The sequence below is a fragment of the Genypterus blacodes genome, unplaced genomic scaffold (assembly GCF_046128005.1).
Source record: "Genypterus blacodes isolate CSIRO-AG114 ecotype Tasmania unplaced genomic scaffold, CSIRO-AGI_Gbla_v1 ptg000012l_1, whole genome shotgun sequence".
In the NCBI taxonomy this organism is placed as follows: domain Eukaryota; kingdom Metazoa; phylum Chordata; class Actinopteri; order Ophidiiformes; family Ophidiidae; genus Genypterus; species Genypterus blacodes.
Window position 1 is genome coordinate 5554988 of NW_027466826.1, and position 21668 is coordinate 5576655.

Below are 21668 nucleotides of genomic sequence, written 5' to 3' on the forward strand. Positions count from 1 at the left end.
AATTGGAGCAAGAGGCACAACATAAATGTAAAAGTCTAGAATCAGAGCTTCAGAAGAGTGGATCACTGGCTTCACAGCTGCAGAAGCAAATAGAAGCATTGAAACAGACAAATACGGAGATGGAAAAGAGCGTGATGAACACACAAGGCAAAGTTGATCTGGTGACGATGGAAATTGGCATCAAGGATCAACAAATTCAAATGTTCAGGTCTCAGGTGGAGGGAACCAAATCCCAGATTGGTATAATTGAGGAGGAACTGCACAAGAAATCTCAAACTTCACACGATCTTCAACTTAAACTCCAGGATTACAGTGAAGAGGTGAAGAGAATGACTGAACTGCAAGAGAAAAACAAATCGCTCAACACAAATGTCACCGGCTACGAGAAAGAATTAATGAGTCTGAAGTCAGAGCTGATGTCACTGCGAGCTGAGAGGACTTTGACAAATCAGAAGGTCAACGTGCAAAATACTGAAATGAACGATTTGAAAACAAAGCTGAAGAAAACAATTACAGAGGTGCAAAAAGAGTCGAACGAGGGTCAGAAACATCTGGATAAAGTGAAGACGTTAGAGGCAGAGCTTTTCAAATGTAAGCAAAGTATTACAGGTTTAACCGGCAGTTCAGAGAAATCGTCAGAAAAGCTAAAGCAGGAGATGTATCTGCTTCAGAATGATAAGAAATCAGCAGAGAAGAAAGTAGAAAACTTGAACGTTCAACTTTCAGATTTCAATTCGTCCCTCAGAAGGACGAAGGATGACTTGGCCAAAGAGACCAGAGAGAAGAAACTCAAAGAATCGAAAATAATCGAGCTGGAGGGTGAACTTCAGAGAAGCAAGGATTCAGTTAAAGAGATACGCTGCAGTTTTGACAAGTCGTCATCCAAAGTGAGAGATGAAATGCTCGCTCTTCAGAGGCAAAAAGCTGAAGCTCAAGAGAAAAGCAACTCACTGACACGTGAGATCAGAACGGTGAAGGAAAAACTGAGCCAAGTCCAAACGCAGGCTGAGCAAAAGCAAAGAGAAAGTTCGGTCCTTCAGTCGACGTGCAAAGAGATGGAACAGCAACTTGGAAACTGCAAGCAAATGCTACAGGAACTGAAAAGTAAACTGGAACTTCAGAAAAAGGGTTATGAGACAGAGTTGTTGTTAGTTCAGACTGAAATAGAGAAAAAATACATCTTACAGAAAACTGAAATCACAGTTGAAAACAACACATTAAGAGCTCAGTCGCAAAGTTCAGGATCAGTAGAAATAAGCAGCAACAAGAGTTTAAAATCAGACTTGGAACAGATTAGAATATTACAAGAGAAAAGTGTGAAATTAAGGCAAGAAGCTGAACAACAGAAAGTCAAAATGGACCAAATGCAACAAGAAAAAAACATTTACAGCCACGACCTGGCAAAGGCAAAAAAGGAAATAGCTCAACTTCAAGAGGATAAAGCCAAAATTAACTCAAACGTTTGCATCATAGAGCGCGTTTGCAATGAACGCTCAAAGGAATCTGCAAAGCTCAATCAGCTGCTGACAGAGAGCGAACAGAAACTGACAGCGAAGGAAAAGGAAGCAAGATCTCTTCGTGAGCAAATACTCTCGTATGTCAAAGAGGTCAAAAGTCTTCAGATGAAACTTCTGCCTCTGGGATTCAAGATCAGGACGGAATGCCAGAGTGACCTGGAAGCAAGTGAGACCAGCAGTCAGCCTGAGACGGACAAGAAGGAAGCCAAGATGAAAACAGAAGTCAGAGTAAAGCAGGAGATGGTTTCATTGGAGCAAGAAGACAAAAGCAAAGTTTATAACAGTCCAAGCTTTCAACAGGATCCAACAGCAAAGAAAACGTTGAGTAAATCTGCACCTCAGTCAGTCACAGTCCTTCAAAGTACCACGCAAAATGTGACTTACACAGGCCCGAGCAACCCCGACTCAGCCATGTCCATCACAACACATAAATACACGAAGACGCATGAAACACACAGCACCATGACCACAAGGTCCAGCCAAACCAAAGACACCACAGTCAAAGACCGACAACCTGCAAAGACCTTAGAAGGGAGTAAGACAGGTCCTGAGGTTTCTTTAACGATCCCAAGAGTCAAACGCAGGGTAACCATTCAAAGCATCATCAAAACCAAGCTTGTGGACGAAGAGATTTTGCACAAGTGGGAGATGGGCCTTATCACAACAGAAGAGTTGCAAGCACTGCTGGCTCGGTTTGCCAGCACATCAACTGCTATAGCCGGAGTGTATGTGGAGTCAATTAAGCAGAAGATATCTTTCTTAGAAGCTGCTGAGAAAGGCTTCCTTGCAAAGACGTATGCTCTTGAGTTTCTGGAAGCTCAGGCTGCCACAGGCGGCTTAATAGATCTGACCACAGGAAAAACACTCTCAGTTCAGGATGCTTTGGAGAGAGGGCTGTTCGAGCCGGACCTGAAGAACAAACTGATAGATGCCGAGAAAGCTTTTTGCGGTTACATACATAAGGACAAAAAGCTGTCTGTGTTTGAGGCAATGGAGGAAAGGATTCTCGATAGGTACAAAGCCAAGAAGATCCTTGAAGTTCAGATGGCCACAGGAGGAGTCATCGACCCAGAGATTGGTGTCAGAGTGCCAGCTAGCATTGCCTTTGATGAGGGGCTTTTGAACGAAGCCACTCTCCAGAGTTTGCATGATCCGGTCGGTAATCCTAAAGGGTTTCACAACCCATCTACTGGACAGAAAACATATTACTCTGAAATGGTGACCGCGTGCCTTTATGACTCTGACGGAGGGGTGTTTTTGTTTCCGATTGGTGATAGACATCTAACTGCCATCTCTCCCAGGAGTTCTCATGTAGTGTCTGTTGTCAACAGCACCCGTGGTTTGGAAATGTCAGCATACGAAGCATTCAGGGGGGAACACATTGACAAGAAGACGTATCTGTTTCTATCACAGCAGAGAAGTGATTGGCAGGAAAAGTCCATTGTTGCCATGGACAGAAGCTCACTTCACATCATTGCTGACGTCAAAAGTGGCAGACAACTTTGTCTCGAATCTGCTCTGAGTCGGCAGTTCCTTGAAACAACTGAACTTGCTAATTATCGCAGTGGGCTTCTCAGCATCTATGAGCTCGCTGACATAATTTTTTCAAGAATGGTGGTTGTTGAGGATGTTAACAGTCCCGTCGTCGGCCTCTGGGATGTCATACAGAAGAAACGTCTGTCAGTTCTTCAGGCTCTTCAGCAAGGTTTGATAGAAAGAGTTACTGCCCTAAGGTTGTTGGAGGCCCAGGCTTGCACTGGAGGTATCTGTGACCCCTCTTCTGGGGAAAGATCTGCGCTTACAGATGCTCTCAGGAGAGGTCTTCTGGATGAAGCATTGATTCACCAGCTCAAACAGTTTGAGCAGGCTTTCTATGGCATCATTCAACCAAAGACTGCAAAGCCTTTATTTGTCACTCAGGCTGTTCAGGAAAATCTTATCCCAAAAGACGTCGGCCTCCGCTGTGTTGAGTTTCAGCTCCTGACCGGAGGACTGATAAATCCTGAAACTGGTGACCGAGTCTCACTTGAGGAAGTCATTCAGAGTCGTGTGGTTGACAAAGCCATGGCCAACGTACTCAGAAATGAAAAGTTCTACACCAAAAGCCTCACCTGTCCAAAGACCAAGAGAAAAATCTCTTACAAAGAAGCGCTTGAAAGAAGCGTCTTTGACTGCCACACTGGGTTCAGGTTACTTGAGGCCACAAAACTTTATGGTTTTGGCACAATATCAACATTCCAATACTTGCAATAAACACACAAGTATACAATTGTTCCTATGAGGTCTTCAATTGCAATAAAACAAAGCTCATACATGTATTTCCCTTGGCTTTGTGCTCAGTTGAGAGATCTGTATGACGTTTCTTTTGTGTACCAATTTTGATACAATGATTTAATAATAATATAATTTTGTGTTTGATCCCTTTTCTGATTATGAACAGGTCATATATGTTGTTTATTGGGGGACTTCCCTTTATGGATTCTCTGATGTGTGCTGTGTTTTTGATAAATACATTTTCAAACCCTTGTCTTCTCAAATTCTAGAGATCTGTTGATGAGGAGAAGAGGGAACATGGTGATAAAGTTAGCAAGCTGTTGCACTGGATGTCCAGTATGAAACAGAATCTAAACAATGATGGGAATTCTTTGAAAGATAGTAATGCCAACAGAGACGCATCTAATAAGCCCCAGGTAACTGTTGTGTTGACTTTTGTTGTTGTTTTAAAATGTCCCGTTGAGTTATTGTGCATGAGAATACCATCGTTTGATTCAAATGTTGCCACAGCCTCTTAGTGTCACAGTGCACGTGTTTGTAATAAAAGTAAAAATGTCTACCTTCTGACTTGGTTACTCCCAAGACATTCCACTGTGGTTACACCCCTTACAAAGTCACGGTTAAGATAATCATCTAACCTCTATGGCATGTTTGAAATACCCCCATAAATAAGTTGCACAAGATCAACCAGTTGCATAAGCACTCACATTTCAGAACACACTTTATTAATACATCACATCAGGTCCATATGAAAACTTGTCCCTAGATGTCTATGAAGAATTTTACAACATAAATTAGTGAATGAGCAAGTTAATGCACATGATTGTCCAAAGCTCACATTATGAAAAATAAATGACCAGAATGAATTTGAATTGTGATGCAAACCTGATGAAACTTCACTCGATGTTCGATCCCCTGCTTGCTTTTCCACTCATTACAGACATTTACATTAGAATTTCATAATCCTGTTAGTACCAAAACTACCAAATATCTATCATTTACCAAACAAGTACAAATGTACACACTTTCACTTATTTGGCTGTTTTTTTCTTAGTTAGTCAGAATGAAATGATTTCAAAGCAAAATCATCAAGCTGTTGACTTGTTTTTGGGGCTCATTACTCTTTTAAGCCAGGTTGGTTAGCAGTTTTGTTTCATCAGCCAAAATATATGTGCATTAAATGTTTTTAAAACAAACCATATGGCCAAACAATAATAATTCTCACGGAAAGTATGTATTTATATAGAGTAATATTTCATTTTCTGAATAATTAATGAGATTTCTATTTCTCTTAAATAACACAACTAAGAAATATAAATTCAATTCCATACTTTCTTTATAATTTTGCCTAATTTTGTATTAATTATGCATTAGAAGTGACATACTTTAAATGTTTATGTATGGTATTTACACATTCAGTTCAGTTTTATATTCGAAATTAAGACATAATGGCAGCTTTGGACAAATTGTGTTATAGAGCAATGTGCATATGAACTTATGGGCTCTTTATGTGCATACACACTGCGTACCCAATATTAACATCAATGTGATTTTTATAGGCGACAGTGGAAGAGATGGCAACTAAGAAGGAACAAATAGCAGAAGCACTGAGGACGACTCAAATGATGCTGAACAAACACAGTGACAGGTTAGTCCACTCATTCATGATGAGATACAAATGATTATGAGTACCATGAATGGCATATGACTGATGTGTTGTGTCTTACAGAATGACTGAGGAAGAAAGAGAAAAGGCCCAGGAGCAACTGAAAGCACTCAATCAGGCGTACAGTGATCTCAGCCAACACTGTTCAGATCAGGCGCCCCCTGCAGAAAAGGTTGGATACTGACCGAGTTCTTCATGATTGCACTGCGTTTGTGTGTTCTTTTACAATGTGGTAGAAAAGAACAAGTGCCACCTGTTGTTCAAATGCATGACTAACCTCTTCTTCTTCTTCCTAGCACAGTCTGAGAGGTTTTCTCTCTGTCACTCTTTATTCACTCTGTCATACAGGATCACTATTAACAGTTTCTAGAAAACAATGAAACAGACAATCTGGGTATGCTGTAAACATGCTTAGTTCTATTCAGGTACATTTTGACATTTCTCAATCAACACTGAAGCAAGATGCTTGAAATCTATGCTCGACAAGAAACTGGATAAGATTCCAACCACTTTTACACACTGTACGTGATGTGACTAACTACCCTCTTTTTGCAAGATGCTGGATTTTCCCAGTGCATGATTGCTTTAAATGTGTTGTTCCTCGTTCTGCTGTCACAACCCTGATGCAGTCTTGCACTTGTGCACGTTAACATGCACGTTTGTGTAGTGGTAAGTATAAATTTTGTCTTGACTTGAATACTATTGTATTTTAATATCTTATTTCCTCAAATATAACACCAACTTTGATACTGAAATCAGTTTACTAATTTATAATTTTTTCACCTTCCACAGGAATTTGAGTCCATCGGCAGCCTTGATGGGCTTGAGATTGGAACCAAAGACTCTGTTCTAAGTGGTCAGATTTATCAGATGACTGGGTTCAGACTCCCAGAGGCTCAGCTTGATATAACCTCTGACTACTCTCATTCTGAGCTGCATGTGTGTCAGGACTTGGACAATGCTCTTAAACAAGATCTCACTTATATGTCGACACTGAAGAAATTGCAAGAAGGAAATGAAGCAAAATTTTCTTCCGTGCTCCTTTCTGAAATAACAACAGCTATCAAAGGGGACAGCTCTGAAGACCTTGTCATCAAGATGATAGAAATGAAAGACATCGGTGGAGGCTTGAACATGTCTTATACAGGGGATACAATCAGCTTAGAGGAGGCGTTTCAGTGTGGTTTAATTCCTGCATCTGTCTATGTGAATATTCTAGAGAAACAAAAGAACCGGCAGAATTTGAGCAACGATGACACGCCTAAAAAGGTGTCGCTCCTCGAGTCTGTGCAGAGGGTTGAACCTTGTAAAGTCAATGGACTGCTATTAAAGTGCCCTGATGGAAATATGTCTCTCACACCAGGGAGAGAAATCCACAAATGTGAGACTTCTGACCCCAAAACAAATCAGAATTCTCAAAGCACATTTCTGAATTCAGAGTCTCAAGTCGGTAGCAGTGACATCATCCATAATGCGGATAAGCTAACGGTGGATGAAGCCGTTCAGTGTGATCTGATGAGCTGTAGCAGCAAACTTATCGTGCTGGGGAATCAGCAGCAGTATCTGGGACTTATATTGCCACATGTTGGGGAAAGCCAAACTGAATCCACCTTGGTTCAGTATGATCAACAAATCCATCTTCAGAGTGACTTTACCAGTAGATTGTTCAGTAATCGGCTAAAAATAGCAGCTTTTTACATTCCAGACATTTCTGAGGTGGTTGATATCTCTTGTGCCATTGAAAAAGGTTTCATTGATACTCACACAGCAGAGATGTTGATGTCCATCGAATTTCCTGATGTGCTTCCTGATGTTGATCAGCTCAATGCAAAGTTTTCAAATTGGCTTACATTTAAAGGACTCACTATTAATGGATGCCATCGTGCTGCCGATGGTTCAGTCATGGACTCACATATTAACAATCCATCTCCCACAGAGGAAAGGCACTTGTTCATCTCCTACCTAATGATGAATAGCTACATTGATCCAAAATCCGGACAAAGGATCTTGATACTTGATAACCAGTTATCTGAAATGACAAAGATCTTTCTTAAAGATATTCTATTTGTTGAAAACACTGAACAAACTCTGACTTCTCTTGCCATAGACATTAGTGATCTTTCAGAACAGACTGACTTAGAGACACCCTTACACATAAATGAAGAAACAGATGATTCAATGAAAAATGAGACAGAATTACATCCATGTGGTTTTGGTTCCTGGATGACTTCTGATGAAAAAATATGTGACGCAGAAAACGTGCCACATCAGCTTAGTGTATCTGAGAACACCCTGTTTGAAAGCAACACACATTTTACATGGTCAAGTGACTGTGAAGAAGGGTTTTGTGCAGATGGTTTAGATATTGAGGTTGGACGCTCTGTTGAAGGTCTTGAAGTTTCACCCCCTCCTGAGACGGCACACCTGCACTCATTATGCTCCCCGAATAGCTCAAACAGCTCACTTTCAATAGTGTCTGACCCCAAATGTGCGGCATTGGCAGTAGAATCTTGGCATCTTACGCAACCCGACTCCAATGACATGCTGTGCAGTAAATCAGAAGGTAGAGATAATACCACCACAGAGCCTCTATGCTCCGAGGGCGTGTGGGAGGGGGGAGATGAGCGAGACCATGCCATTCATCTCTTGAGAGGCCTGATAGAGGAAGGGGGAATTTTGGATGTGACCTCTGGGAGGCGCTATGACCTGGAGGCAGCAGCTCTCAACAAGGGTCTAGATGAGGAGGAGACAGTCCCGGCATTGCTTGCTCTGCAGTTGCACGAAAAAAGAAGCGTCCTGGCAGATGATGCAGGCAAATCATGTACTTTAGAACAATCAGTGTCAGATGGATTCCTTTCCTCAAATTTCGCCTCGCATGTTATGGAACAGCAGAGCCTGATGGATGGTGTGAATGATTCAAGGACTGGTTGTACTCATAGTATCAGTGAGGCCTTGCAGTCTGGTTTAGTTAGTGATGAATGTGATGATAAGATCCTAAACTCTGACCCCAAAGCCACAATTTACCCTGAGGAAAAATGTAGCCATGGCAACGCTAATGGCAAAAGTCTGGGTTTGATTGATATTGATGAAGCTGAGAGCTCAGAGCCTGCTGAGAGGAAGGTTGCTGTAGTGGTGCTTGAAGTCAGTAGTGATGAGTTTGAAAGTAACGGTTTACTTATGGAGGATAAAGGTGCAGTAGTAGATGGTATGAGAGAAAGTATAGAGGAAATGAATAAGTGTAATTATTTGCTTTGTTCCATTCCGTCACCTTGTGATAACAGGCCTGCGTGCACTCAGATGACCTCATCTTGCTCTTTGACTCAGGTTACTGACCGGTGTATTTATCCAGCTGACAGAACCTCTACGCTCGCCAAAGACTGTGAGTCAGAGGTCTTAATCAATACACAGCTCACGCACACGGCTGACGATTGCAGAGGTGCGATTCAAAGTGCTGCTCAAAGTACACAATCACACTCATCTAGTCCGAGTGATGAAGAACCTGATAGCGACGCTGAACCAGAATGCCAGACCTCATCTTCTGCTCTTCAGCCTTGTAGTGCTGATAGCTTAGCCAATGATAATTATTTCCACAGCAGTGGATATTCTCAAGTGGGAAATCAGAGCATTAGTCAGAGTAACTTAGACGTGTCTTCATCATGTAGTGATGTCCTCCCTGTGGACATCGGTATGGAGAATGATGCAAGTGCTATTCAGTCACCTTTGGTCAGTGTAGATTACACACCACCCTGGGATGTGGTTGAAAATCCTTTTATCTCTGTTTCTGTTGCTAATGGTTACCAAAACATCACAGAAGACTGCTGTAAATCCATTTCACCCCCACCAACAGCACTGCAGTCAGAAGGTGATTTTTGCACAGGAACTGAGTCAGGATCCTCTCAAAACCAACAAAGTTACACTGAGAGAACTCCACAACTACTCAACCACTGTTCACAGTCACCTGCTTTTACCAGTGACATCACCACTACGAATACTATGGAGCCCAGAAGTAGTGATGGAGAAGATTTTGAGCATAACGTTCAAACTACATGCAGATTTTCACTAGAACCAACGCTGACCGTCAATAGTGGTGTCTCACAGTCACAGCACTGTGCTGCAGATGAGGACCGAAGCTGCGGTCTGTCTTTCCAGGCTGCAGCCGTTGAAAGGCTTGTGGAAAGTAAGAATAAAATCGAAGGTTTGCTGGGCTGGATTTCCAACATTGGGAATGAAAGACAGAGTGGTGCTGAACAACCTGGCCATATAAGTGACATCACCACTACAAATACTATGGAGCCCAAAAGTAGTGATGGAGAAGATGTTGAGCATAACGTTCAAACTACATGCAGAGTTTCAGAAGAACCAACACTGACCGTCAATAGTGGTTTCTCACAGTCAGAGGACTGTGCTGCAGAGGAGGACCCATCAAGCAAGGAGGCACTTTCCCCAGAGAAGCAAAATGGGCAAATGTTCAGTTTCACCAGTGAGCCGGAGCAGAACTCTCTTGTTTCAACAACACTGACTCTACAGACAAGTGATAACGAACACAATCTAAGTGCTGTTGTAAGTGGCTCAAACTCGCCCTCAGCATCAGACACGGAGTCCGAAACCGGATTCGATATCTTATCAGAGAAAACCGCTTCTGTTGAGAATCCACAGGTAGTTGCTGATTCACTGTTGCACACCTGCGTTACAGCTGATGTTGACTCTTCAGCTCCATCTAATGGTGCAAGGATGGATGTAGATGACCAGGAGGAAATATGTGCAGAGCAGAGCGACATCAGCGACATGCATCCAAACAGCCACAGCACTAGTGAAGTTAATGAAGTTGCGAATACCACACAACCCTCAGACAGAGACAGATTTGATGGGATAAACACGTCTCATAGCGACAGAGAGAGCAGTCACCCACACCATCTCCTCGATTTACTGCAGCAGGATCCCCTTGTCCTCAACAACAAAGAAACAGTAAACCAAGCAGCGATACTACAGGAGGAAGACGTCCATGACCAGACAGAAGAGCTGACGGATGTTCCAGACTTTCCAGTGCAGCTACAGGATGTTCTGGAAAGTATTTGCTCAAACCAAGACCCTTTGAATCTTCAGGACATCCTGGACACCTTGAGCAGCACTTTGGTCGTGGATTCTCAGAAGTACCAACATCACATTCTAGAGGATATTAAGGAGGAGAGCTCAGAGGAGGAGAACGATGGATCAATAGTAGATGATGCAAATCACTCCTCTGCTGTCAGCCAGCAAGCAGCTACTGGGACGCCAGCCGAATCAGACGGCTCTGTCGCTGAGGAAGGCCAAACTCTGGTAAATCTTACATTTCTTTGAGAATCATGCTTTCTCCCTTTTTATGTCAGAAGTAACACACGTACCACTTTCATCTGTGTATTCTTGCCTCACAGCTTTACACCATCCAAGATTATTTGGAGTGTATTGGAAGACTACAGGATCATACAGACGTTTTAGATGATGCCAGAAAAAGCTGTGTCATCCAGCCGCCCATCAGCAACAACATGGAGGAACTGCAGGTCCATATGGAGGAATTTCAGGTAAGATATGAAACAACTATTACGGCATCTTCTCATCTTTGATGTTCATTGTGAATTATATTGTTATTGTGTTTCCTTTCTAGTTACTGGAGTCCCAACTTTCTAGACTGGCCAGTCTTCTTGCAGCAGACCTGGACAAAGCCGAGCAGTTTTTAAACTCTCTTAATGACTACATTCCCAAGGAAATTCATCAAGATTTGGCCTCAATATATGTGGAGTTGCCACGGAATTTTAATGTTGTTTTTCAAATGTGTGCGGAAAGGAATACTGTCCTCATTGAGGCAATGGACACACTAAAGGTCAGTGTATCAGATGAGCTGTAGCTCAGTGTAACATGTGACAGTTGTGTCAGCATTATTAACTCTTTGTTTTGAAATTTTAGGTGCATTTTGAATCAACATACCAGAAGCATCTCAGTGATCTTGATGAACTGGCTGCTTTCACACAAAATAACTCAGAGACGTCGGATGTTGGTGTCCTAAACACGTGCGATCTGGACACATTGAAATCTCTCATTCAGCAGAACAAGGTATCTGGTACAATCAAAATTACTGTCTGTAATCTGTAGGTGTGGCCGACTTACAAATCAGGTAGACAAACTCACTCAGGATCCATCTGTTGTTATTGCAGGCCAAGGAGAACAATCTACAAACAGTTGCCCGTGTCAAGTTAGAGGATGTCTCGTTTGACATCCAGTGCTTTGTTTCTGAGAACGCTCAGTTCCTCAGTCCAGCTCAGACCAAACACCTCCTCAAGGAGCTCAGCGTCATTCATCGAGCTTTCAGAGAGCTGACAGAGCGGCTTGTCACCCAGAGGTGCTCCTTAGAAACCCTGCTGCAGACCAGAGAGAGGGAAAGCCAGGAGAAGGTTTGCCTGTGGACCCTGCTATGAAATACCGCAGATCTTTCTTTTGTGTAGAATGAATTTGTGGTTGAATACTTAACAGAACAGTGTCCTTTTCCAGTTTTTTTTGCATCTGGGAGGTTTCACTGCGAATGTGTACATGTTTAGGAGTAAGAAAGCAATGCATGCAGAAGCACTTCTTCAATGCTACAGACTAACATTTGTGCTGCTTGTGTTCTACAGGACTGAAGACTCCAGTGAGCAATTAACAGTGGGCCAAATGCTGCCTCTCTGTTGGAACACTTTCCTCCGCATCAAAAGCACTAACACACTCAACATAATGTCCTCCTATGGATGTGACATAATCATGGCTAGCATGTTTACAGCATACTGCATCCAGTGTATAATGTCCATGTATCTGTGCTTAATAACTGAATGTGAATGTGCTTGATGACCGACTTGTTGACTTGATGTCAGGTGTGATATCGTTCCTATTGTTCTTTTTGACAGTTGATACAGGAGAGACACAAGGAGTTCTCAGACAAGCTGGAGGAAGTATGCGGTGAACTTACTCTGACAGAGAATTGCCTGATTGGTCATCAGCAGCAAGCCGATAATACCGAGTGTGTGAGAGACCTACAGCAGTACCAGCAGGAGCATCAGGTTTGATGTTTGACCTTGCTTTCACTGTTATAAACATTAGGAAAATGTGTCCTCTGTCACTTAAGAGCTTCATTCCTGTCCAATCTCAAGGCTCTGCAAAAAGACATATTGACAAATGCCAGTGCCTTGAATGAGGTCATCAACAGCACTAAGAAGTTTCTGGAGGAGAATCAAAACAAGCTGACGCCAGATCAAATCACTGTCATTGAGACCAAGTTGGAAGAGGCTGAAAGCAAAGCCAATATCATCAATCAACGGGCCGAAGAGTCCAGGAAAGACTTGGAGAAAGTTGTTACCACAGCTATAAAACAGGAGAGTGAGAAGGTAAGAGTCCATACAACCTCCTCATCAGTCTGTGTAACTGTGCAATGCAATTTCCATTATGAATAAAAGAGGGAATATAATTCTGTTGTATTGATTTAATTCAATGTTCAACATTTGGTTAAGCTGCGGTCTGTCTTTCCAGGCTGCAGCCGTTGAAAGGCTTGAAGAAAGTAAGAATAAAATCGAAGGTTTGCTGGGCTGGATTTCCAACATCGGGAATGAAAGTGGTGCTGAACAAACTGGCCATATAAGCAAAGAAAACGGCAACATGCCAGAGGAAACCTCAGCCACGGGACTGATAGGAGACGATGACGACCCCAATGGTAATGCTATGCAGACCACTGAGAGTGATTTTGGCAGAGGGGCCAGCGGGAAGGAGTCTCCGCCCCTCGGCCTGGACCAGCAACATGACAGGATCAAGGTAAAATGTTTAATGTTTCCAAATTAGTCTTGCACAGTGTTTTTGTAGATACATTTCTTTATCCACAGTGGAGAATTTAAATAGATTTTTAGATTCATGGACATAATTGGTACAACATACTGTAGGTTGTCATGATATTGTTAACAAATGTATACATTTCTACAATCCAACAATGACATAGATTAAAAACCAAATAGACAATCTCAGTATTGGTTTGTATACAAAGTGAAGATGATGTAAATGGTTGATTTGTGACATTCAGCATTAGATTAGATCTGATAAAAGGAAGCACAAGTAGAACAATGGAAGTGATGCAAAACCAGTCAATGTTTCAGCTAAGACTTTATCTTTACAACAGGCCCGTCATCAGGAGATTCTGTCCCAGCAGCAGGATCTGATCGTGGCCACCCAGTCGGCCCAGGCCCTGCTTGATAAGCAAGCCAACGTGCTGTCTCCAGTAGAGAAAGAAAAACTACAGAAGGACATCCAGGAGCTGAAGGATCGCTATCAGGCTTCACTGACACAGACTGAACAACAGATGAAACAGGTGCAATGTGTCCAGGAGGAGCTGAAGAAGTTCCAGGGTGACTGTGAGGAGTTTGTGGGATGGTTGGATCAGGCTGAGGGACAGATCGAGGAGCTGGGAGCTCCTTCCGGCTGCCTCAATATTCTGAGTGACAAACTCCAGCGGCAGAAGAGTTTCTCAGAGGATGTGATCTCGCACAAAGGTGACCTCCGCTTCATCACCATTTCAGCACAGAAAGTATTGGATGTGGCTAAAGCCTGTGAAGCAGCTGATCCGGAAGCGAAGAACAAACCGCTGCATGTGGATACTTCAGGAACCTATGCTGCTGTCAAGGATAAGTTGGACTCTGCATCCACTCGCTACAAAACCCTGCACACACAGGTATTTAACATGCTGCTGTCTTATCTGTGGTTGTAATGACATATGTCTGCCACTTGGTGGGAGCATTTGCTAGAAGTCTGAAATAGTCAGTGTCAGAGAGAATGATGAAGATGATTTTGTATCTTAAAATGAATTCCTTTTGTTATCTTAATGTGATAGACCTGTACATTTACCAATTTAATAGTGTCATTCCATTGTTTTATTTTTAGTGCAATCAGCTTGGCAACAACCTCAAGGATGTGGTGGATAAATACAAGAAGTACGAGGACTCGAGTACTTCTCTTTTGAAGTGGCTCAACAGCTCGGAGGACGAGGCGAGAAAGCAGCAGTCAGAGGCCATCGCAGCCGACCCACAAACACTACAGAAACAGCTGGAGGAGACAAAGGCAAGAAACAACAGAACGAGACAATTGCAACCTATAATCAAGTCTTCAAAAGCTCACCTTGGTTGCAGACTTTATTTCTGCAATTTGCCTTATGAGTATAAAGTTAATATTTGTATTATGTTAGAACACAAGTATCACGGACATATGCTAATCACTTTGCCTTTTAAGAAGCCAGAGAGTCTCAGGCTACATCTCTGAAACCGTTTGGCAGTTAGTTTGTTAACCTTTGTGCGCATAGTTTATACGATCAGTAATGTTGCTGTGAATGTGAAACGGCCAAGTGAATGAAACACATCAAAGCTTTGTATTTTTAAACTTAACAAGTCCCAGGTTTGTAAAGACGTGACTCAAGAAACACTCATACAACAATCTGTTCATTCACAGCTATTTTTACCTCTCTGTTGAAATTTAACATTAATGAATAGTTTGATCACTGGTGACTGCATCTTACAAATATTTCTTGACTGAGAGAAACAATATTATGCTCCCCAACGTTTTCCTATAGAGGTGAGGAGACGGAAAAATGTACTCGTGCTTCATCATTACATTGTTTTCTTCTTTACTCTGCCAGGAAGTGCTTAATGTGGATGCATGTTTGCTTCTCTGACCTGTTCTTATTTCTTGAACCATAGGCCTTACAAGGGCAAATGACTGGACATCAAACCGGAATTGAGGGGCTGAGAAAAACAGCCGAGTCTCTGATATCATCTGAGGGGGACATGTTGAGCAATCCAGATGAGATCCAGGAGAGAGTAGGTGCGTAAAAGACCACAGCTGGTGCCTGCATGTTTCAGAGTTTTGTATCATCATGAAATGCCTTTGCACCTTTGAAATGTGTTATTTATGGGGCAGCATCGGCTCAAGCAGGTAGTGCGCTCATGTACAGAATGGATGGTTCCTGGGTAGATTCCGGGCTCTTCTTAGGAACCATGTCAAAGTGTTCCTAAGCAAGAGACTGAACCCTTAATTGCTGAGTGCGGTGTTCCCATTTCCAAATCAGTAGTTGATTGTCTAATAATCTAAAAAGGTTTAGTTGTACCCAATTCGTGTACGATTATAATTATTTGATTGATTGATTTGTTTTCATGCGTTCTAGATGACATAGTGGAGCGGTATGACAACGTGTCGAAGTCAGTCAGTGACCGAAATGAGAAACTGCAGATCACTCTGACACGATCCATGAGTGTCCAGGATGGCTTGGATGAGATGATGGGATGGATGGAGGGAGTGGAGTCCAGTGTGAAAGACAAAGGGCAAATACCCCTGGACTCTTCATCTATTGGAGACATCCTCAGCAAGGAAATAGTATGTAGTCATCCCTCATTATCATCCTCTGTCTGTCTCTGTTTCTATTCTCTTCATTACTATTCTATGTTCAGTGTATTTATTTCATTAATGTCTTACTGCTTTCCGTCCATTCATTGTTACAGGCCGTAGAGCAGGATATAGCAAGTCGCCAGGGCAGCATCTCAGCCATGAAAGACAAGGTGAAGAAGTTTGTGGAGACGGCCGATCCCTCAACCGCTGCTCTCCTGCAGTCTAAGATGGACGCTCTGTCCAATCGCTTCACTGATGCCTGTCACAAGCATAAGCAAAAGCTCTCCCACCTCGAGCAGCTGAAAGAGAAGGTCGAACAGTTTGAACAAACTGCAGAGAAAGTCCAGCAGTTTGTGGTGAAGCGCTCTCAAGATTTGAACGAGACAGACGGACCAGCGAAATCCTTCAATGAGATTTCTCAGCTAATGCAGGTGATTGTACCACTGATTCATCTATGCATTTGCTGTATTCTTGTGTATGTATGTATAAATTCATGATGTCAGCGCTCTCAGCAGATGCGGTTCCTCCCTATTCTTTACTGAACAGAATGAGTTACTGTCATTTCACTGCAGGATACCAAAGATGAGATGGCTGCTCATGCTAACGATTTGGAGAAGCTGCAGACACTGTCCAAGGAGTTGTCTGATTTGAGTCCTGATGGGAACAAATCACAGATTCAGAGCAAGATGGACAACATCTCCAATATCTTCAGTACCTTTAAAGACAACGTGAGAGAAAAGTAAGTTCAAACACCCAAGGGAAAATTGGGAAATCTACTCTTTTCGGTAGCTAATGCAGAAAGATGTTGTTGTTGTTCATATACAGATTGATGTATGTCATCACTGATATTTTCTGCAGGGAGGAGGAGGTATCATCCTGTCAGGAGCTGCTGGGGGAGTTTAGGTCAGCAGCTGGTGCACTTAGCAAGTGGCTGCAGGAAACCACAGAGAAATTACCTGTGGTTCAGCCAAACAACAACGGGAAAAAGCTGGAGAAGGACCTGCAGAACATCACTGTGAGTCATCAGATTAATGACGCCTGTTAGACTGTTAGACTGTCTTATTGCTATACATGTTTAATATCACTGTACTTGTGCTGGAACAGAATTTGTAGCGTAGGTAATATATTGTACAACACTTCCATAAACTTCCCCCACTGCTCTCTCTTCTAACTAATGGCAAATAAATCAGCTGGGAATCAAACACAATGTTGAGAGAAAATGTCCATTTCCAATTACAATAACTAAGAAGTCCGGCCTTTATCGTAATGTTTGACGAATCTTACTTGTTTCTTCCATTGCTCTCACTAACCTAAAGTCCTACAGGATGTTTCCCTATGCTTTCATGTATAATCATGTTAAATGTCCATATCCATACTACTCATCAGGGTCTATTAGATGAATGGACGTCCAAAGGATCCGCTGTCCAAGACCTCAACAGTAAAGGATCAGCGCTGTGTAGCCTCATGAGTTTTCTCACATCCCCTGCCAAGATTAAGACCCCGAACAAGTCAGGTAAACTCCAACTCCACTCAACAGTTTGTACTTAAATCATTGGAGCGGAAGTGCAGCATGGTGTTTGGAAAGCACGTCTGAGTCTTCTATAATCACTAACCATTGGAGATCATGGAGCGATCTTGTGTCTGTGCTTTACTCGAGCTCTGTCTTATGTCTTTGCATTAGCTCTTAGTAATGGTGGTGGTCCAGCAAGCCATGCCTACCTAACCAATAAAGGTAATACAGTCTGTGTGTGTGTGTGTGTGTGTGGATGTTGCAGTGTTAATACATTGTTTGTGGTGTACATTTTATAGAACATTTTCAGAAAAGTGATTTTTATAGGCCAAGAGATTCCTCCAAACAACGAAAACAAGAGAAATCCTCATTATTAAAACATGGATGTATCAAATCTGGCTTACTTTTGGTTCACAACCTTGTATTTGCATTGATAGTAATCACAGATGCTTGTACTTTGCGCTACTTTGGGATGTAGAGATGGTCTTATACTGCCACATATGCTGGTGCAACCTTATTATATCACTGGGATTGTAATGTACTAGTTTGGTAACTTGATCTTCGTGGTGTTTCAGAACTGATGGTAATTCAGCAGAACATGTCATTCGTCAATGAGGGCTATGAGAGTCTGGGGCAAACGCTCAAGAGTCGGGCCGAAGATCTGAGTCGCTCGGTGCAGGAGATGAAAGATGCTCAAAAGGAGGCAGATCTCATGCTGACATGGCTGAAGGACAAGCAAAACTCTGCAGCGTCCTGGAAAGATGCAGCCACAGAGAAAGATGCAATGAAAACACAGCTTGAACAGCAGAAGGTACAGAAATTGTTGCGCAATGCAATACATGTTTTTGTGTCCAGTTTGTTAGATCTGCTTATATTGTTTTGTTTCTTAGACATTTGAAGGTGAAATGAAAGACAAGCAAGAGCAACTGGAGGGGCTCAGAGAGAAGCTCCTCTGCTTGATCAAGACTCACCCAAACTCTCCTGAGTCAGAAAAGTGGAAGGAGATGCTGGAACAAATAGGTATGCATTTGACTGTGTTGCTCTCTAGACAAGCCTGAGTGTTGATGAATCTGAAACTGAGTCACTTTGAATCAGGCTGAGGAGAAATCCGACAGCTGCATTACTGTATTTGTCTTTGAATTACTACGTTTGCCTACTAGAGGGGAGACTGAAGTGTCCATGTGGTCATTTGCCTTCCACCTTTGTGTAAATAAATACTGAGTGGGGCCTTTCTACTACACCAATTAAATTAGCACAGTGGAACACAGTGGGAGGTTCACTGAGAGGATAGCAGGGCTCTTGTGCTGACTAATGCAGACTGGTGTGATTGTTCTGCTCTCCTGCTTAGATGCTGCTTGGGCAGACATCAGTGGCTGTGTAGAGGGGAGGAGGCAGCACTTGGAGCAGTCCAACAAGAATCTGGACATCTTCCAATCAACTGAGCCACAGCTTCACCAGTGGCTTTCAGAGAAAGAGCTCATGATGAGTGTCCTTGGACCCCTCTCAATAGATCACAACATGCTCAAAATGCAAAAGCAGCAAGTTCAGGTATTTATAGAGCATGATGATGGAGCTAATTTTAGCTTTACATATCTCCTTACATGCAGCCGTTTTTCCCTTTTTGATGTTTTTTCCACACTGACTTGATTTATTTCCTATAGATCCTCCAAAATGAATTTAAGAGTCGTAAACCACAGTTTGAACAACTTGAAGATGCTGCCTCTGCAATCCTGAGCTCCTCAGGCAAACAGGACCCGTCAAGCGGCAAACTGGTGAGGGAGCAGCTCTCCGCTATCACCCAGAAGTGGCAAGGCCTCACAGGACAACTGGACCAGCGAGACAGCCTCATCGACCAGGCCGTGGTGAAGACGGGGCAGTTTCAGGGTTTACTGAGAAGTCTCAGTCAGACCGTGACCCAGCTGGAGACTGAACTCACCAACCAGCAGGGTCATAGCACCCAGCCCGATGCTGTGAAGAAGCAACTGGAGGAGGTCCAAACTATCTCAGCTCAGCTCAGGGAGGAGAGGAAGAAGTTAAAGGAGGCTGAAGGCATTAAAGGGGAACTTGTTGGAATAGTGACTGAGGATTATCTGAAAGCAGACTTAGGCAGGCAGCTGGAGAGCGTCAGCAAACCCCTTAAACAGCTGGAAGAGAAAGCAGGTTTGTCTTGATCACCTAGAAGTCACTTCATGCAACTTCCAATAATTACAATCACTCTTGTATGGGAATCCAACTACAAATTTTCTGGGGTAATATCAAAATATAGTCATTGACCATCTATTCTAGCTGTTACAACTGGCAGCTAAGTTGTATGAAAATTGTAAAATGGTACATTTCAGAAGCATGTTTGTTCGACTTTATTTTGTAAAGTAGTGATCCAGCATTTAATGACCTAACTGAAGAATTTCTCTTTTGTAGCAAAACGGACGCAGCAGCTGAATTCGACCTTTGCCAGCTCTCAGCAGTTCCATCAGACCTCCAAGGATTTCCAGTCATGGCTGGATGAGAAGCTCCAGGAGCAGTCTAAGCCCCAGCCCACCTCGGCCAAAGTAGACATCCTACAACAAACCCTGGAGGAGCACAACACTCTCCAGAAGGCTCTTTGTGAACACGTGGTAGCTTATAACACCATCACAGGAGAAGGGGAGATGCTTCTGCAGAGCACGGATGGTGCAGAAAAACTGGCACTACAGGGACAACTTACAACCCTCTCATCTAACTGGGATGAGGTGAAAAAGAGCTCGGCAGAGCGCGCTGACAATCTTCAGGTTGCTCTGCAAAGAGCGCTGAGATTTCAGGAGCATACGGAGAAGCTCAGCTCTTGGATTCAAGAGTGTGAAACTAGTCAAGATAGAATCAAACTCATTGCTGACCCTGTTGCAGTAGAGAGCTCTATGACCCTGGTGAAAGCCCTCCAGAAGGATGTTGACAAGCACCGGGGGATGGTGGAGCAGCTTAACACAGCAGCAGATGGCCTTCTTGAAGTGACCGATACAGACACTGAAGTGATCAAAGAGGAGAGGTCAAGTATTGTCAAACGGGTGGATGATGTAACCGAGGGGCTGCTGAGCAAGAGGGAGTCCCTGGAGAAAATCTCATACACACTTAAGGAATTTAATGACGCTCACAGAGAAGCAAAGTGCCAGCTAGAGGGCGCTAAGAAGCAGGTTGATGCCTATGAATCACAGGGAGTACAAGCATACAGCAATAAGAACCTGACCAACATGAAGGCCCAACATAAAAGTTTAGAAGGAGTGGAGAACCACGTAGAGCAGCTGCAGAACTTGGCTAAGGACCTGGTAGTAGATGTCCCAGAGGCCGATGGAGTGACTGACCTCTTACTCAAAGCTGACTGCATAGAAAAAGACTACAGTTCCCTTAAGAAGAAAGTAGAAGACACGTGTTTGACCTTAGAAAGTAAACTCCAAGGAATCGGGCAGTTCCAAAACGGCATCCGTGAGATGTTCAACCGATTTACAGAGTTGGACGATGAGTTGGACAACATGGCACCAGTGGATCTAGACTTGATCATTCTCAAAGAGCAACAGGATAGCATTCAGACCTTTGTAGCCACGCTTCAAGAGTTGTTGGCCAACACAGCCAATGCAGGGGACAGCTGCAAGAAGATGCTAGAGACTGAAGCCTCACCTGATTTGTTAGGTGTTAAAAGAGATCTGGACGCTCTCAGTAAACAATGTGGCAAACTGTTGGACCGAGCCAAAGGCAGAGAGGTACAGGTAAAGAGCACTCTCACCAAACTAGAAGAACTCTACTGTAAACTTCACCAGCTGACGGATAAACTACGCAGAGCTGCAGACAAGGAGGCGTCCCAGGAGGCAGTTGGCATGGAGACAGACGTAATCAACCAACAGCTGGAGGCTTTTAAGGTATGATGTCCCCATGTAAACTGTTATTGTACAATTATGCGACATTTGGTGTATAAATCAGGGGAGATTTTCAACAAAACCAAAGAAGCTCATCATGCAAACAGTACACAAGAGTTAACAAGCAGTCAATTACTGTTTCACACCCAAAGACTACAATTTACGACTACAATTATAATAAAACAAGAAAACAAGTCACAGAGGCACCAGTGTGTTCTTCAAATAGAACTTCTGTATATATAAAGTTGATACGTCCATTAACTTGCTTATATTAAAAGTCATTACTGTTTTCCTCATTTAACACTGATAATTGGTAGTTAGTGTCAAACATTATTTTTTGTCATTTAGGTCAAACGCTTAGTCATTTATTACACCACACAACTGGACCAGGATGTTAA

General features: G+C 42.9%; 1 protein-coding gene across 10 annotated transcripts in view; it reads left to right on the forward strand.

Moving 5' to 3' along the window:
• Positions 1–21668, forward strand: part of dst (dystonin) — a 92940-nt gene that overhangs the window by 42848 nt on the left and 28424 nt on the right. For 8 of the 10 annotated variants that reach the window (XM_076163016.1, XM_076163044.1, XM_076163051.1 and 5 more), the window contains 20 exons: positions 4061–4207; positions 5351–5439; positions 5521–5629; positions 12369–12521; positions 12612–12845; positions 12988–13266; positions 13625–14173; positions 14383–14559; positions 15192–15315; positions 15656–15864; positions 15990–16307; positions 16449–16615; positions 16735–16891; positions 17263–17389; positions 17558–17608; positions 17962–18197; positions 18277–18406; positions 18735–18934; positions 19048–19546; positions 19805–21273. In XM_076163016.1, coding sequence (XP_076019131.1) covers positions 4061–4207; positions 5351–5439; positions 5521–5629; positions 12369–12521; positions 12612–12845; positions 12988–13266; positions 13625–14173; positions 14383–14559; positions 15192–15315; positions 15656–15864; positions 15990–16307; positions 16449–16615; positions 16735–16891; positions 17263–17389; positions 17558–17608; positions 17962–18197; positions 18277–18406; positions 18735–18934; positions 19048–19546; positions 19805–21273 — 5424 coding nt within the window. Of the gene's footprint in view, positions 1–4060; positions 4208–5350; positions 5440–5520; positions 5630–6249; positions 10774–10868; positions 11016–11098; positions 11315–11397; positions 11545–11645; positions 11883–12368; positions 12522–12611; positions 12846–12987; positions 13267–13624; positions 14174–14382; positions 14560–15191; positions 15316–15655; positions 15865–15989; positions 16308–16448; positions 16616–16734; positions 16892–17262; positions 17390–17557; positions 17609–17961; positions 18198–18276; positions 18407–18734; positions 18935–19047; positions 19547–19804; positions 21274–21668 lie in introns of all 10 variants that reach the window. The other 2 variants (XM_076163073.1, XM_076163006.1) reach the window with 2 other exon arrangements.